This window comes from Gymnoscopelus microlampas, assembly GCF_963454915.1.
Source record: "Gymnoscopelus microlampas genome assembly, chromosome: 23".
Classification (NCBI taxonomy): domain Eukaryota; kingdom Metazoa; phylum Chordata; class Actinopteri; order Myctophiformes; family Myctophidae; genus Gymnoscopelus; species Gymnoscopelus microlampas.
The window spans coordinates 32,897,630-32,912,319 of NC_139960.1; the positions used below are offsets into that span (position 1 = coordinate 32,897,630).

Here is a 14,690-nt window from a genome sequence, read left to right on the forward strand (position 1 = left end):
CCCCTACAGTACGTTGGTGCTGAAAAACTATTTAAAAAGGAAGGCTTGCTTGGTAACTATGACTAGAATAAGACTGGAGCACTGGGGACTGGCATGGGACCTGGCAAAGAACATTCAGATGGACTGTGTGACACATGCAATAAACAGCAAACTGTGAGCCGTGTCCTCATGGAGTGCAGCCGTTACACAGAAGCAGTAGTGGAAAAAGTACTTTTTTACTCAAGTAAAAGTATCAATACTGCAATGTAGAAATACTCTGTTACAAGTAAAAGTCCGGAATTCAAAATTTACTTGAGTAAAAGTACAAAAGTGTTGGTATCAAAATGTACTTAAAGTACCAAAAGTAGAAAGTACTCATTATGTAGAATGTCCCGTTTTCAAATGTATACAAATCCTTTGAAAATAGCAGATCTACAAGCTCACAATGCGTTGCATCGTGGCGCATTGTGAGCTTGTAGATCGGCTATTTTCAAATGGCCGCCCGCAATGTATATGGGGCTGAAGTGGTTAATGTATGTTTTGTAATAATAATCAAAATCTTCAAAGTAACTAGTAACTCATATTTGAAAAAGTTTTCAAATATGTAGTGGAGTAAAAGTATAATATTTGGATCCGAGATGTAGTGGAGTAGAAGTAAAAGTACCGAAAATTGGAAATACTCAAGTAAAAGTACAGTACTTAAGTAAATGTACTTAGTTACTTTCCACCACTGCACAAAAGAAAGACGATGTATGCAGTGGTGTCAAGTGAGCCCACAAGTATTGTAACACTGAAAAAGAGCCTCCTGAATGCCACTAACAACCAGCCAAGGTCTGTGAAAGCAGTCCTTGAGTTCATTGCCTCCACATCAGGGGTCTTCAACGTTTTTCAGGCCAAGGACCCCTTAGCTGAGAGAGAGATGAAGCAGGGACCCCCACTACATATTGGTTTCATGTTAAATGTGTGTGTTTCAGACATTTTCTCTAGTCTACACCAAACCTCTTTGCCGAAAATAGCCTATCTATTCTCACAACGCGTCTGGCTGCCTGCGGCGCGTTGTGAGCTTGTAGATCTGCTATTTTCAGGTAATGTTCCCCCCAGGGATAAGAGGGTTCAAGAGGGTACTGCTGCCCCCCTGCAGTATCTCTGAGGTCCCCCTGGGGTCCCGGACCCTCTGTTAAAGAACCCTGCTCAATTAATTAGGTTAATTGAGAACATGGTGAGACTGAGCTCAGAAATCACCCTTTGATGTTTTTTTTGTTTCTCCTGTTGTGTCACATGGTCAGTAAGTAAATATTTGACCACTGAAACCCTCCATACTTAGTAAAACTGACCTATTTTCTGTCTATACACCAAATCTCTTTGTCAAAAATAGCAGATCTACAAGCGGGGTGAGCTTGTAATCACAGTTTTGATTGGTTATTTTCTTTGATTCTTCAACCTTTGGTTTACAAACCCCTGACCTATTACGTGTGCCACAGAGACATATAGAGGATGGAGTTGACATGAGTGAAAACATGTCCCATGGTGGTTTTGAACCAACACCATTCGATTGAGAAGATGCAGACTCATCTCCTGTGCTACAGTGGCATGGAAAAATCATGGTGACATAATAGTTAAACACATTTTAGATGCCGAATAAAAACGTAACAGTGGATGACGCTGAGAGTCGACTAACAAAGAGGGGAAAATATTACATTGCTTATAAATAAATAATTATTACCTGTGGGAGGCGGGCTAAATCCACCACCAGGCCGTTCACACTTCAGCAAATGTTTTAGGTCTTATTTGATGTTGAAAGGAGGGCACCATAACTGAATGATGTATTTGGCATCATGTCTCCTGAACACGTCAAACTTAAGATTTATTTATTTATTCTGGCAGTGAAGTTACACCTTGTGACACACAGGGTACACTTGAAATCAGAGCGGCGCTGCATGCATAATGTTCTATTTATCGTAAGACGGTGTCGCTCTACAAACATGTGACGTTGTTATAAGCTTGTAGATCTACTTAATGTTGGTCATTATTGTGTAGTGAATCTCCTAGTTCAATATTGTGATTGTGAAGCACTTTAGTTGTTATTGGTCAACTGTTCATAAAGATCGCTATTTCCTCTTTGACCAAAGGAGGCGTAGACACTAGACTGTCCACACACCATAGCAGCTGACATGCCGTGATTTGTGTAGCTTCATTGACAAAGTGCACACATAGTTACTTACTAATAAAAAACTAAAGATTGGACACATGGCTGAGGCTCTTTTTAAATATGTGTCTAGATTGTATATACATCCGACTACCTTTCAACTTTTTAAAAGCAAATAAACGTCATACTGGCCCAGACAAAGACACCTTAACACCTGCCCCCTGCACACCTTCAGAGGCCGGCCTCTTCCAATTGGGACCAGAGACAAGGGCGTGGCTACACAATACTGAGTCGGACATTTGAGGATGATACACAAAAGAAGAAGGAGACAAAGACGTCACACAAATATCAACCTTTTTTAAGTTTTTATTTGGAAAAGGTAGAGAGACGTTTCCCTGTTGAGAATGAACTTGGTACTGTGAGTTTAGGAACACATAGAAGTCATCAAGAAATATAACCCTGAAACAACCGAACACCTAGATTCCTTTCACATGGTCCTTGTCTTTCTACTCAAACAAGGATCCTTTAGGATTTTAACAGGTCTTTTTTATAGTGTTTTTTTTATAAAAGATCGCGCTGTTCTTTTTCACCCGAGTGATCACTTTCACTTTCAACTCACAAGGATCCGGAAACAACGGCATCCGAAGATTTCCGCCTCCGTCCACTTCCTGTTTAGGTTTTACATGGAAACCGGGTGTGTTTACCAACGGCCAGATGAGCGATAATAATGGATATACATTTTCTGTGACCAGTTGAAAAGGTATAAAAAACGAAAATCTCTGGCACTGGGCGCTTCCGCTTAACGTTTCCTATAGGGGGTTCCAAACGGACCCTTACGGGTCCATTATGGTCCATTTGGTTCCATTTGTACACTCTCAAAGTTATGGTGGGAATTAAATTAAAACGTTTGAGAACCACTGGTATTGTCCACATAGCAGCTCTTGACAGTGTGATAAAAGCAGTTCCAGAAACGGTTCCAAATGTGATGGAACCGATTTCGGTTCCTCAATGTTGGATCCGATTCCTCCTGCCCCGGATCTATTTAGCAGTATTTAGCAGTATTGGCAGAAAAGCTCTTCTGCTTCTGTGCCTGTATTTTAATGTCCCTTTATGTGATCATGTGATGATTATGTGGATTTTCCTATCCCTTTATGAGACTGGGTTTATTATGTCAATTTGTCTTGTCCCTTTATTATGATTGTGTGCAGTGGTGGACAGTAGCAACTGAAGTGAATTGTAGCATCTGTAGCCTTACTAATAGTAGTAAACTAGTAATCGTAGTTTTGGATACTTATGACTTTCAAGCCGGTACATCTCGAAGACAAATATTGTACTTTTGGCTCCACTACATTGCTAGGAAAGGAAAAAGGTACGAACGGTTGGTGGTTCTGAGTGAACCACAACCTATTTTAAATAGAGCAACAATTGCAGATCTATAAGTTCACGACATGTTGCATTGTTGTGAGCTTGTAGATCTGGTATTTTCACTATTATAGTATAGATAGTCTTAACATTTCAACAACACCTTTGTAAACAGCAATGCATTGAGATCAAAAAGAAAATGTCATTTGTACTTTTGAATACTTAAGTACTACAGTAATTTAAGGCAGTGTTATCTCAAACCCCCAGGGGGTCCCCAGCCAAATGTGTTGTTTAATACAGCATCACAATCATTTGAACCAACCTTATTTTATACTTTTGGTTATTAAAAAAATAGCCAATCTACAAGCACTTTGTGACGTGCTGTGAGCTTGTGGGGGGTCCCTGGCACAAACTCTTTTCAGATGGGGGTCCAAATACATGCCAGTTTGGGGGTCCTTGACATGAAAACGTTTGAGAACCACTGCTTCAAGTTAAGTTCAAATTTAGTAAGTAACTTTCCCTTGTAGAGGAGTAATATTTGACCAGGGAGTATCTGGTCTCTGTTGAGTGGACACCTCATACAGATGTGCCACTTCAAAACTTCACACGTTACTGTTCTTTCCCTGAAAGTGCCCTGAAAATGCATGCATTTCCTCCCTTTTCTGCCCTTAAAATGCACTGTTTTGCCCCTGAAAATAAGTTGTCACTACACCCCCCCATTTTTCCCTTCAACAGACATCCATATACATGAGAACAAAAGAATGTGTGTTGAAGGTGGTGTCAGACTCATTATGAGGCGAAAGGTGATTTGACCAGTTGCTGAAATTAATTAGCATCATAAAAGCAGTGATCATCAAAATAATTCACCATTTTAAATGCCCTTTTTTGTCCCTCTTATTGCCCTGGGAATCCCCTGAAAATGTACTGTCTTGGCGATGGCAGGACATGTGAAGTTTTGAAGTGGCACATCTGTATGTCCAAAACTGTTCCTTTTCAGGATTCAAACAAAAAACAATAGCAAAAGTAGTAACAAAAAGAAACAAAAAAAATCGAAAATAGTGAAAATAGCAGAACTTCTAGCAGCTCACAATGCGTCTCACCGTGACGCGTTGTAAGCTTGTAGATCTACTATTTTCACTATATTCGAAATAGGTTTTTAAGTGGTTGATAATGTATGTCAGTTTGTTTGTGATAGGGTTAAATGTTGTCTGTTTTATATGTGAGTCATGTCTCAGTTTGTGGTAATATGTGAAAAAAGAAAATACAATGATTTGAAGAAAGAAAGTGGTTAATTCAATATTATGTTTTGTAAGTTTGGATCCCAAGAGTCCCTTCCTAGAAATGTAGCCGAGTAAAAGTCATGAGCTTGCAAAAACTTTGTACTTTGTTACTGTCCTCCTCAGATTCTTTTCCTCTGTTCATCCATCCATCCATCCATCCATCCATCCATCATTTCTCTTCATATCCCAGCAGGATGAGAGTCTGTTTCAGAGCCACCTCCTCCACGAAGCTGGCATCCACGTTCTCCTCCCCCTCAAATGGGTTCAACGCTGACAGAGAGAGACAGACAGGCAGAATGAGACAGACAGACAGGGAGAATGAGACACACACACACAGAATGAGACAGACAGACAGACAGGGAGAATGAGACAGACACACACAGAATGAGACAGACAGACAGACAGGGAGAATGAGACAGACAGACACACAGAATGAGACAGACAGAAGGATATTTTTTACCCCAACCGAAACCCTAACCTAGCAGGAAATAGCCAATCGACAAGTTTGTAAAACAAAAAACAAAAATGTTCTTGCGATGTCTATTTCACAAATTCTGCTATACTTGTGGGGACATTTGGCCATCACAAATGTATAGCAACACACACACACACACACACACACACACACACACACACACACACACACACTACCTTGCTCCTCCACGTCAGTGAGGATCTTGGTCAGGTAGCTCAGAGGAAGGAACTCTGGTCTGAATCCTGGTTTGTCTCTTCCTGCCAACGCAGATCCCTGGAGAACACACACATGTAAACACACTGCATTTTGGACTGAGGGCTCTCATAACCTTGTCCTGGTTCTAACAAACACATTTATCACTAAATGTGGAGTGTTAATTTAACTCTGAAAGTGTAAAAGAATTGAGCCGTAAGGGATATTAGTGTGGAGACTACTGTACTTTTTGGAGAGAGTACAACTATACTTAGCCTCGAAGTGGAGCTAGAAGATGACACGTACACATAAGCCGTCTATTATTGGGCGGACCACTTGAGCCATATACTGTCGGGCAGTGACCTCGTATCTATATTGTTACTTGGTCATACTACAGTGTCACACAAAAGTAGCACAAAATAGCAGATCTACAAGCTCAAAATGAGATGGGTTTTGAGCTTGCAGATCTGAAATGTTTTGCTATTTTTTTAATTTGAATCGTGAAAAGTACGTTTTGGACATAAATAAAATGTTTCCACCAGATATACTTCATCATATGTCAAATAGCCGATCAAAAAAAGATCACAACAAGGCGCAGCATAACATGTAACTTTTGGATATCGTTGCTGAAACTTTGGTATGTCCACATTCTCCATATTCCATCATTTTATGTTTTTTTCTTTTTATGTAAATGAATGGCCTACTTCGTCGTACAAGAGAGTGGTGCAAAAGCAATGAACAAGTTCAAGCTGATCTTCAAAGATTCTGAAAAACTTTTACACTGACTTGATCAGTCGTCGACAAAAAGACTGACTCACTTTCACACTAACTTGGAGTGCTCGTGTGCGTGTGTATGTGTGTTTAATTACCTTATTCCTGTTCCGTTTTTCCAGCAGCGTTCTGACGTAGTCCCTGGAGATGAAAGCTGAACTGACAGGATGGTCCCACAACTGGTACACTTTCTGTTCCATAGTCTACACACACACACACACACACACACACACACACACACACACACACACACACACACACACAGTATATTCTCTGAAACACCTTCCACTTTGTGCCACTTTGTTACTTTTAAATACTGTAAACGACATTGGGGAATGTTCATGTTAATTGGTAAACCACAAAGAGCTTCTATGGGAGAAATCCAGCAGCATGCACACCGTTTACATCCTCAAATGACTATGTGCAATCTAAAACTACACCATTAGTATGCGCTGCTATCCAATAGTGGGTTTCCATTGCCCATTTGACTTGCCAACATTGCAGTAGGTGGCGCTATGACAAAACAGTACCTTTATTCTACCATGAGGAAGTTGTACAGTGTGCAGAACATACAGATAAGACAGCCAAACTCTTCACACTTCCCTGATCTTTCCCTGAAAGTCCCCCCCCCCTATTCTGCCCTGATTAGCCACTGTTTGAAATGACACCATCTCACACCTGGCGAATGTCACACTTTCTCCATGAAAAGGTTTGGATTTCCCACTGATTTGCTCATTATTTTGCCAATGACAGGCCCTTTGAAATTCTCACATCTGTAGACATAAATAGGTAGATGCTTCATTGGCCAGTGGGGCCACATGTCAACACCACCCCTATTACGCAGGGCAGCTTGCCGTACCTGAGACTAAAACCTTTTTCTGTTTTATAACCATTACTGTTACTGCTATCTATGTAAGATATAGTTGCTGTCGGGCAGAAACCGCTTATGTCCATATTCTAACCGTTTGTGTTTTTTCGTAAATTAACGCCCTACTTGATCATACTACAGTGTCACATAAAAGCATCTAAAGTAGCAGATCCACAAGCTCTTGATCTGCTACTTTTGCTGTTTTTGAATTTGAATCCGGAAAAGTAACAGTTGTGGACATATGATGTTTCCACCTGACAGTCGATACAGTGTTTTGGTATGAAAACCCAAATTCATTATTTAACCACATAACCTGCCTATATCATAACATAACTACGTGTCTATGTCTGACATTTCGAACAAACCAAACCATGAGAATTCAGCGAGTTATGATTACTTTAATTATGGCGAGAGCTCCTGCTTCAATAGAGGATATGCGTGTGACATCATCATCAAACCCGGAAGTTATGCAGGAATGCCTACTGAGTGTCAAAAAAATACTTTCTGGCCTTGACAGCCCATGCATCCAAACAGAAAAGTCATATCTGATTGCATTAAACAACATTAAACAATGTTAAACTCACTTTGCGTGTTGCTTTGCCACTCGCTTTGCCACTCGATGTGCCATTCACTTTAAGCATGCGCATATCCTCTATAGACATACATGCATTAGAAGGCATGGCTCTCCCCACAAAATATGGCCGCCGCAATGACCGCATTGCTCCAATGAACCGCAGCAGCGGCCAATGAAGTTTCTACATTTATACATCTACAGTATAGTGCGGAACACGTCGACTCAACTCAAGCAGTGTTTATGACATTAAACGTAGAACCTCACCCAAACATTCTTAAATTACTGGTCTGGTCTGGTCAATGATGCACTGACCATGAGAATCTGTTGGCAGCGCTGTGTCTGTGTGATTAGCACAGGAAGGAGCGAGGAGGACTTTTATTAGTCTGTTTGACAACCTATCAAACGGATGGGGCCCTGCGGGGGACCGCCCGCTTCGCCCTGCATAGATGCAAATGTTGAGCAAGACTTTGAACAATGGTGGACAAACAAGCCACTCCTGTGTCACTGGCCGATACAGAATCTAATGCCAGAAAAAAAGAAAGAGTTGGACAGAGGGAGCTCACTGCAACGCCAGAAGAAACTGGAGCACAATAGAGTGCTACAGGAATGTGTTTTTTTGTAGGACAGCCTTGAAGTTACTCTCCACACCAGGGCCAGTTCTACAATATGGACACTCTGGGCATGTGCCCATACTACAGTTTCTTTTTTTTTCCTTTGGCTTGATGGAAATATCACACATTCTCTTCATCTTGATAATTATCCAATCGGGAATAATGTTTTCTGATACACAAATAATAGGCAATTTGATTGTTTTATTGGTTAAGAAGAAGGCATGGGGAATAGGTGAAGCGAGTAACAATGTGCTAGATGGGCTGTTGTTCAGTGTGGGCAAGAGAGAAGGTACAGGTTCTGCGCTATCAGAGCGGTAACTTCAACTATCAGGAAGAAGTTTGCGTTCCGATTTGTGAGTGAGGAAGGAAAGGTGTGTGTGTGTGTGTGTGTGTGTGTGTGTGTGTGTGTGTGTGTGTGTGTGTGTGTGTGTGTGTGTGTGTGTGTGTGTGTGTGTCGTGGATAAGTTAAGAAAACAACCTGCTTTGCTGTAGGTTATGGTAACAAGATAATCTCCACAAATGAACTGGAACTGTTTCCAAAGCATTACAAAGTTGCGAACTGGCATTTTAATAGGATAATTCTACTGTAAGATTAGAGGAGATCAGATAAACGTTTATTGATCCCCGAGGAGAATTCAGGTGTTATAGCAACAACAACAGTAAAAGAGTGAAACACAGCAGAGGTAACTGTACAAGAGTAAAGCTTCTTACCTACCGGGGCAGTGTTCGTTTTGACAGAAATTTACAGTAACTTTAGTTTAACTAAGTTTAGTTTTAGTCTTTTGAATAAAATTCATATTTTAGTCATCTGAAATGTTTTACTTAGTCTTTTTAGTTGACTAAATATCATAAGATGTTAGTAAACTAAATCTACAGTTGATTTAGTCGACTGTATTTTGCCGGGCCTTGATGGCGTCGTATACAGCCTGATTTATACTTAGCTGTGTGCCGGATATAGCCGATCTACAAGCGTTGTGAGCTTGTAGATTGGCTATTTTTGGAGCGTGATACCCACGCTTAGCCAAGCTTGAGATGAATTGTCTTAGTTCTACTGGATCTCTTCTCCACTAGTCCCTCCCTAACATTTTAGTCTAGTTTTTATTTGCTGACGAAATTGTCAGTATATTTAGTCATAGTTTTAGTCATCATAGCTTAGTTTTTATTTAGTTTTCATCAGTGAAAAAAGGCATTCGACAAACAATTTTTGTCATAGTTTTAGTCACACTGCACCGGGGGTCATTGTTTTTGTGTCCTGAGTATGGTTTAGAGTTTAGAGAGAGGAAAAGACAGGAGGCAGAGCTGGAGGTAGCAGAGACTCACTAAAATGTTGAGGTTCTCTCTGGGAGTAACAACAAGGATGGATAGGATCAGGAACGAGTACATGTTTTGGAGATAAAGCCTGAGAGGCCAGACTGAGATGGTTTTGGGTGAGTATATCGGCAGAAGGATACTGAGATTGGAACTACCTACCAGGCAGGAGGCCTAGAGGAAGACCAAAGAGGAGAGTTATGGATGTAGTGAAAGAGGACATGAAGTTAGTTGGTGTGAGAGAAGAGGAGGCAGAGGACAGGGTGAGATGGAGGCAGACGATTCGCTGTAGCGACCTCGGAACAGCCGAAAGGAAAAGAAGAAGAGTTTGTGTCAAGAGTACATCCACACAGAGTACAAATATTAAGTGCCATTTCTTTTCTTTTTTTTTGGAACTCTTTCTCACCTGCACTTATTTCAGTTTATTTTTTTATCTTTATTGTTACCGTTTTTATTGTGTGAATAAATAAAACTACATGAATGGTTTGAAGTGAAATATTCAGCAATGCCTTTTCACATTGTTTATCCGTCACGCTTCCCGGATGTGTAAAGACCTTCAAGTCAAGAACCAAACCAAAATAAATAAGAATAACATTAAATAATGAGCAGGGTCTCTGAATGAAGGAATATAGCGTCGATGTCGGGCAGAAACCCCATATGTCCAAATCTGTTACTTTTCAGGAAATGGAAAAAAAGAACCTGTTCCAATAGATCCAATGTCACAAGCTCTTGTTAATACATTTAATTGGTTCAATATTTACAAAACCCACAGACGCGCTTTCACCTTCACTTAAGTTTAAAAAAAAATAGCTGATCTACAAGCTCACATCACGACGCGTTGTGAGCTTTTAGATAATATTATATCTAATATTGCTACTTTTGTGACACTACTATGACTAAAGTAGAGCATATTTACAGGGGGGGGGCATAAACAGTTGAATTATGGATATATGAGGTTTCTGCCTGACAGGGATGATACTGTATGTACAGTCTATCAATAAAGATATAGTCTATCAACTGTGACTAATTTACCGTACATTTCATCTATCGTCAATTAATCTATGAATGAAAATTGTTGTGGCATTACTGGTCTGTCAGGGGCTTAGGGGGATTTCCCAGCATGCCTCTAGGCGCACATAAATCATTATTGTTGTTTTTATTATATTGCATGGTTATTTACTACTGGAATGCATTGAGGGCATGTGTGATTAATGTCATTGGATGATGTTAATATAACCATTTATTTTTATGTGTTTTTTTTTGGGTGAGTCAGTGGGGTAACCACAAGGAGCACCCTCCCTTCTGGACCTCGTGTGACTTGGTTTGGGTGCGTGATGCCAGGATTCCATTTGGAAAGCAAACATTTTATTAACCACTCAAGTCCTACATACTTCTCTGTACGACAATTAGAAAAGTAGCCGATCTACAAGCAAGGCTGTTTTTTGTTGTTGTTAGTTTTCCGGTTCGGTTTAAAAAACGACAGAAGGGTAAAACCATGGCAGGCTTATACTGTAATATTGATACTGATATGATACTGACCAAGAGCACATTACCCTTAGCCTGGCTCCAGCCCCTGAATCGCTAGCCAGGGCCATTGAAAAAAATATGTTCAGGCGATTCAGGGTCTGGTGACGCTGTGGAAGGAGGTGTCAGACTCGGTTGAAAATCTGTACGACCAATCAGCGTCGTTTCAACTCGATGACGTCAAACAACAGCGTCGTCCAAACACAAACCTCCCGAAACCGTTCGCACAAAGTTCTTTCTGAGGCTGTTGGCCGCCCAAATATAGAGCGTACGTTTGAAAATCGCCGTTTAAAAATCCATTTTCTTTACAGAAACGACATCTAGCATAACAACAACAATAAGGGTCGCCTGACAACAACGTCATCTGCTTTGCTACTATTGTGATTGGTTAGGGGTGAACCAATCGCCGATGACTGCCTCTTTGGCAACGCCCATCCCAGAAACGGCTGTAGTGGGGAGGGCTTTCAGACTGAATAATGGAGTGAAACGAAATGAAAATTCAGGCCGAGTGTCAGGCTACATTACCCTGGTTCTGGCCCAACACTGGCTACCAGTGAAACATTGTATTGCTTTTTAAAAATGTACTTTGTTTTTAAAGCCTTAAATGGCTTAGCTCCACAATATATGTCTGATCTGCTTTACTGCACCTCCTGCCCCCAGGTTACTTAGGTCATCTTCCCAAAAGCTCCTTGCAGTTCCCCAAACAAACCTTAAAACTATAGGTGACCGCCCAGGCCTTCTCTGTTGTTGCCCCCAGACTATGGAACAATCTCCCATTACACATAATAGCCCAGCTCCACAATTGAAAATGTTAAATCCACCCTAAAAACTCATCTCTTCTCTATTGCTTTTAGCTCAGTCTGAGGGCAACAAACTCATTGCCTGTTTTAACCTTTGTGTTTAAATTGTATTGCTTTTTATGTTTTCTGTATTTTATTATGTTATTTTGAATGGCAAGCACTTTGGGTGAACTTCTGTTGTTTTTAAATGTGCTAAACAAATAAGGGCGACTTGACTTGACCATGATACTGACATGATACTGACCATGCTACTGACATGATACTGACCATTATACTGACCATGATACTGACCCATGATACCGACATGATACTGACCATGATACTGACCATAATACTGACCATGATACCGACATGATACTGACCCATGATACCGACATGATACTGACCATGATACCGACATGATACCGACATGATACTGACCATGATACTGACCATGATACTGACCATGATACTGACCATGATACCGACATGATACTGACCCATGATACCGACATGATACTGACCATGATACCGACATGATACCGACATGATACTGACCATGATACTGACCATGATACTGACATGATACTGACCATGATACTGACCATGATACTGACATGATACTGACCATGATACTGACATGATACTGACATGATACTGACCATGATACTGACCATGATGCTGACCATAATACTGACCATGATACCGACATGATACTGACATGATACTGACATGATACTGACATGATACTGACCATGATACTGACATGATACTGACCATGATACTGACATGATACTGACCATGATACTGACATGATACTGACCATGATACTGACATGATACTGACATGATACTGACCATGATACTGACATGATACTGACATGATACTGACCATGATACTGACATGATACTGACCATGATACTGACATGATACTGACATGATACTGACCATGATACTGACATGATACTGACATGATACTGACCATGATACTGACATGATACTGACCATGATACTGACATGATACTGACATGATACTGACCATGATACTGACATGATACTGACATGATACTGACCATGATACTGACATGATACTGACCATGATACTGACATGCTTGCCCAGCAGAGCTTGGGCATCTAGAACACAGAGTTCTAGTATCCTCCTATAATTTGACAAACCTGTCGCCATGGTGTCATTCATGGTGAGGCCAAAATTGTTCTGCCCGGTTCTCCTCAGTGGCTGGAGCAATTTATCTGAATTTGCACACAGTCATTGACCATTACCATGTGCACCTAACCATCCCCGTTTTTCGATTTCACGAAATGTCAGCTGTTTATTAGCGTTTTTGTGTAAAAGACTGTCGCCATGGTTACGGCTGTGATCAAACTGCGCATGCGTCGAATCTACAGCCCCACTGCGTTACACTGTTGCACACAGAGAACGTGCTTCGACCAACGTACGTGTGTGTGGTGTGTGTGTGTGTGGGGGGGGGGGGGGTTCGCGACCCAACAGGACGCGTGCAGGGGGGAGGGGGGTCGCGACGGGACCCGTCCCGGGGGGGGGGATCATATCCCCCCACTTGTACACTCTCAGAGTTACAGACCCGTAAAGGTCGAGAGGTTGAGAAACAGTGCTCATGAAGAAATCCTGCGTGTTAATTTAACCATCATACTTAAAGCTGCACTATGTAACTTTCCTGTTCTACCCCGGATTTCAACAAGGCTCTCCTGCGCAAGTGCTGACATTTTGACCACTGAGCTAATAGGGCCTGCCCGCTTGCTCTGCGGAGATCAAGTTTGTGTCAAAATATTTTCAGATGGGGATCTGCGGATCAATACATATTAATTTCGGGGTTCCTGAAATGAAAAGGTTTGAGGATCACTGGTTTAAACAACATTAGGAAGCAAGTCCAAATAAGCAACTACACTTTAAAACAAGCCCATAAAACCTGCAAACCGAAACTACCAATATTTACAAGCGACTGAACAGAGAAAAAAAAAAGCCCAAAGTCACTTATAATAAGCAGACATGGCAACACTAATCATGACTGAAGGCTCATTTTCAAAGGGATAAAAAGCCCTCGTTTCAGACGACACAGACTTCACAGGGACAGACATTTAATTGCCGTGCGTCGGAGCGATGCGAGGCGGCTCTTTCCTTATCCGACGTGCTAGATGATGAAGACGAGATAACTACACCTGCACACCTTCTGCAGCTGCAACTTTTGTTGTCGATGTGTTAAACAAAATGAATACACACCTAGATGTTTTGATGTGAAGAAATATTCCTTTTATTTACGGTACAGGTTTGGGCTAAAACAACGTGGTAACAATAACTTAGTATACTTCGTCGTACGGCGGATAGCGAAAATAGCAGATCTACAAGCTTACAATGCGGTGACAGGTTGTAAGCTTGCAGATCTGCTAATTTAGATTTTGTTTTTAATGTTGATATTTTTTAAAGGGGGAATTACACCTATCATATGCCAAAAATAGGGATGTCAGGTTGGAAGTGGTTAAATAGAAAATCCACCCTAAAAATAGAATTTCTGTTGTATCAATCATTTCAGCTTTAATTTGCGGAGTTGAGCAAGTCGAGCTTAACTCATTCACTGCCATCGAAGAGCACCATCTAGTGGAAATCCCACCCCGCCCCCCAAAAAAAGGTACTCAAGTAAATGTACTGTGCCTCAAAATTGTACTTAACTTCTGTATCGTACGTGATTAATGTTTTCGTAGGATACGATACTCGAGACGTGCCTTGTGATTGGCTGAAACGGCGGCTATGTTCACTTGGACCGCTGTGTTGACGTCTCGAAGGTAC

The 14,690-nt window shown here is 41.1% G+C and overlaps 1 protein-coding gene across 2 annotated transcripts in view; it reads right to left on the bottom strand.

Moving 5' to 3' along the window:
• Positions 1–2,515: 2,515 nt before the first annotated feature.
• The window catches only part of gsap (gamma-secretase activating protein), a 98,812-nt gene continuing 86,637 nt past the window's right edge, over positions 2,516–14,690 (bottom strand). For both annotated transcript variants that reach the window (XM_084049437.1, XM_084049436.1), the window contains 4 exons: positions 6,304–6,408; positions 5,419–5,515; positions 4,455–5,037; positions 2,516–4,062 (listed from right to left, as the gene is read on the bottom strand). In XM_084049437.1, coding sequence (XP_083905563.1) covers positions 4,937–5,037; positions 5,419–5,515; positions 6,304–6,408 — 303 coding nt within the window. In that variant the 3' untranslated portion in view covers positions 2,516–4,062; positions 4,455–4,936. The remainder of the gene's footprint in view (positions 4,063–4,454; positions 5,038–5,418; positions 5,516–6,303; positions 6,409–14,690) is intronic.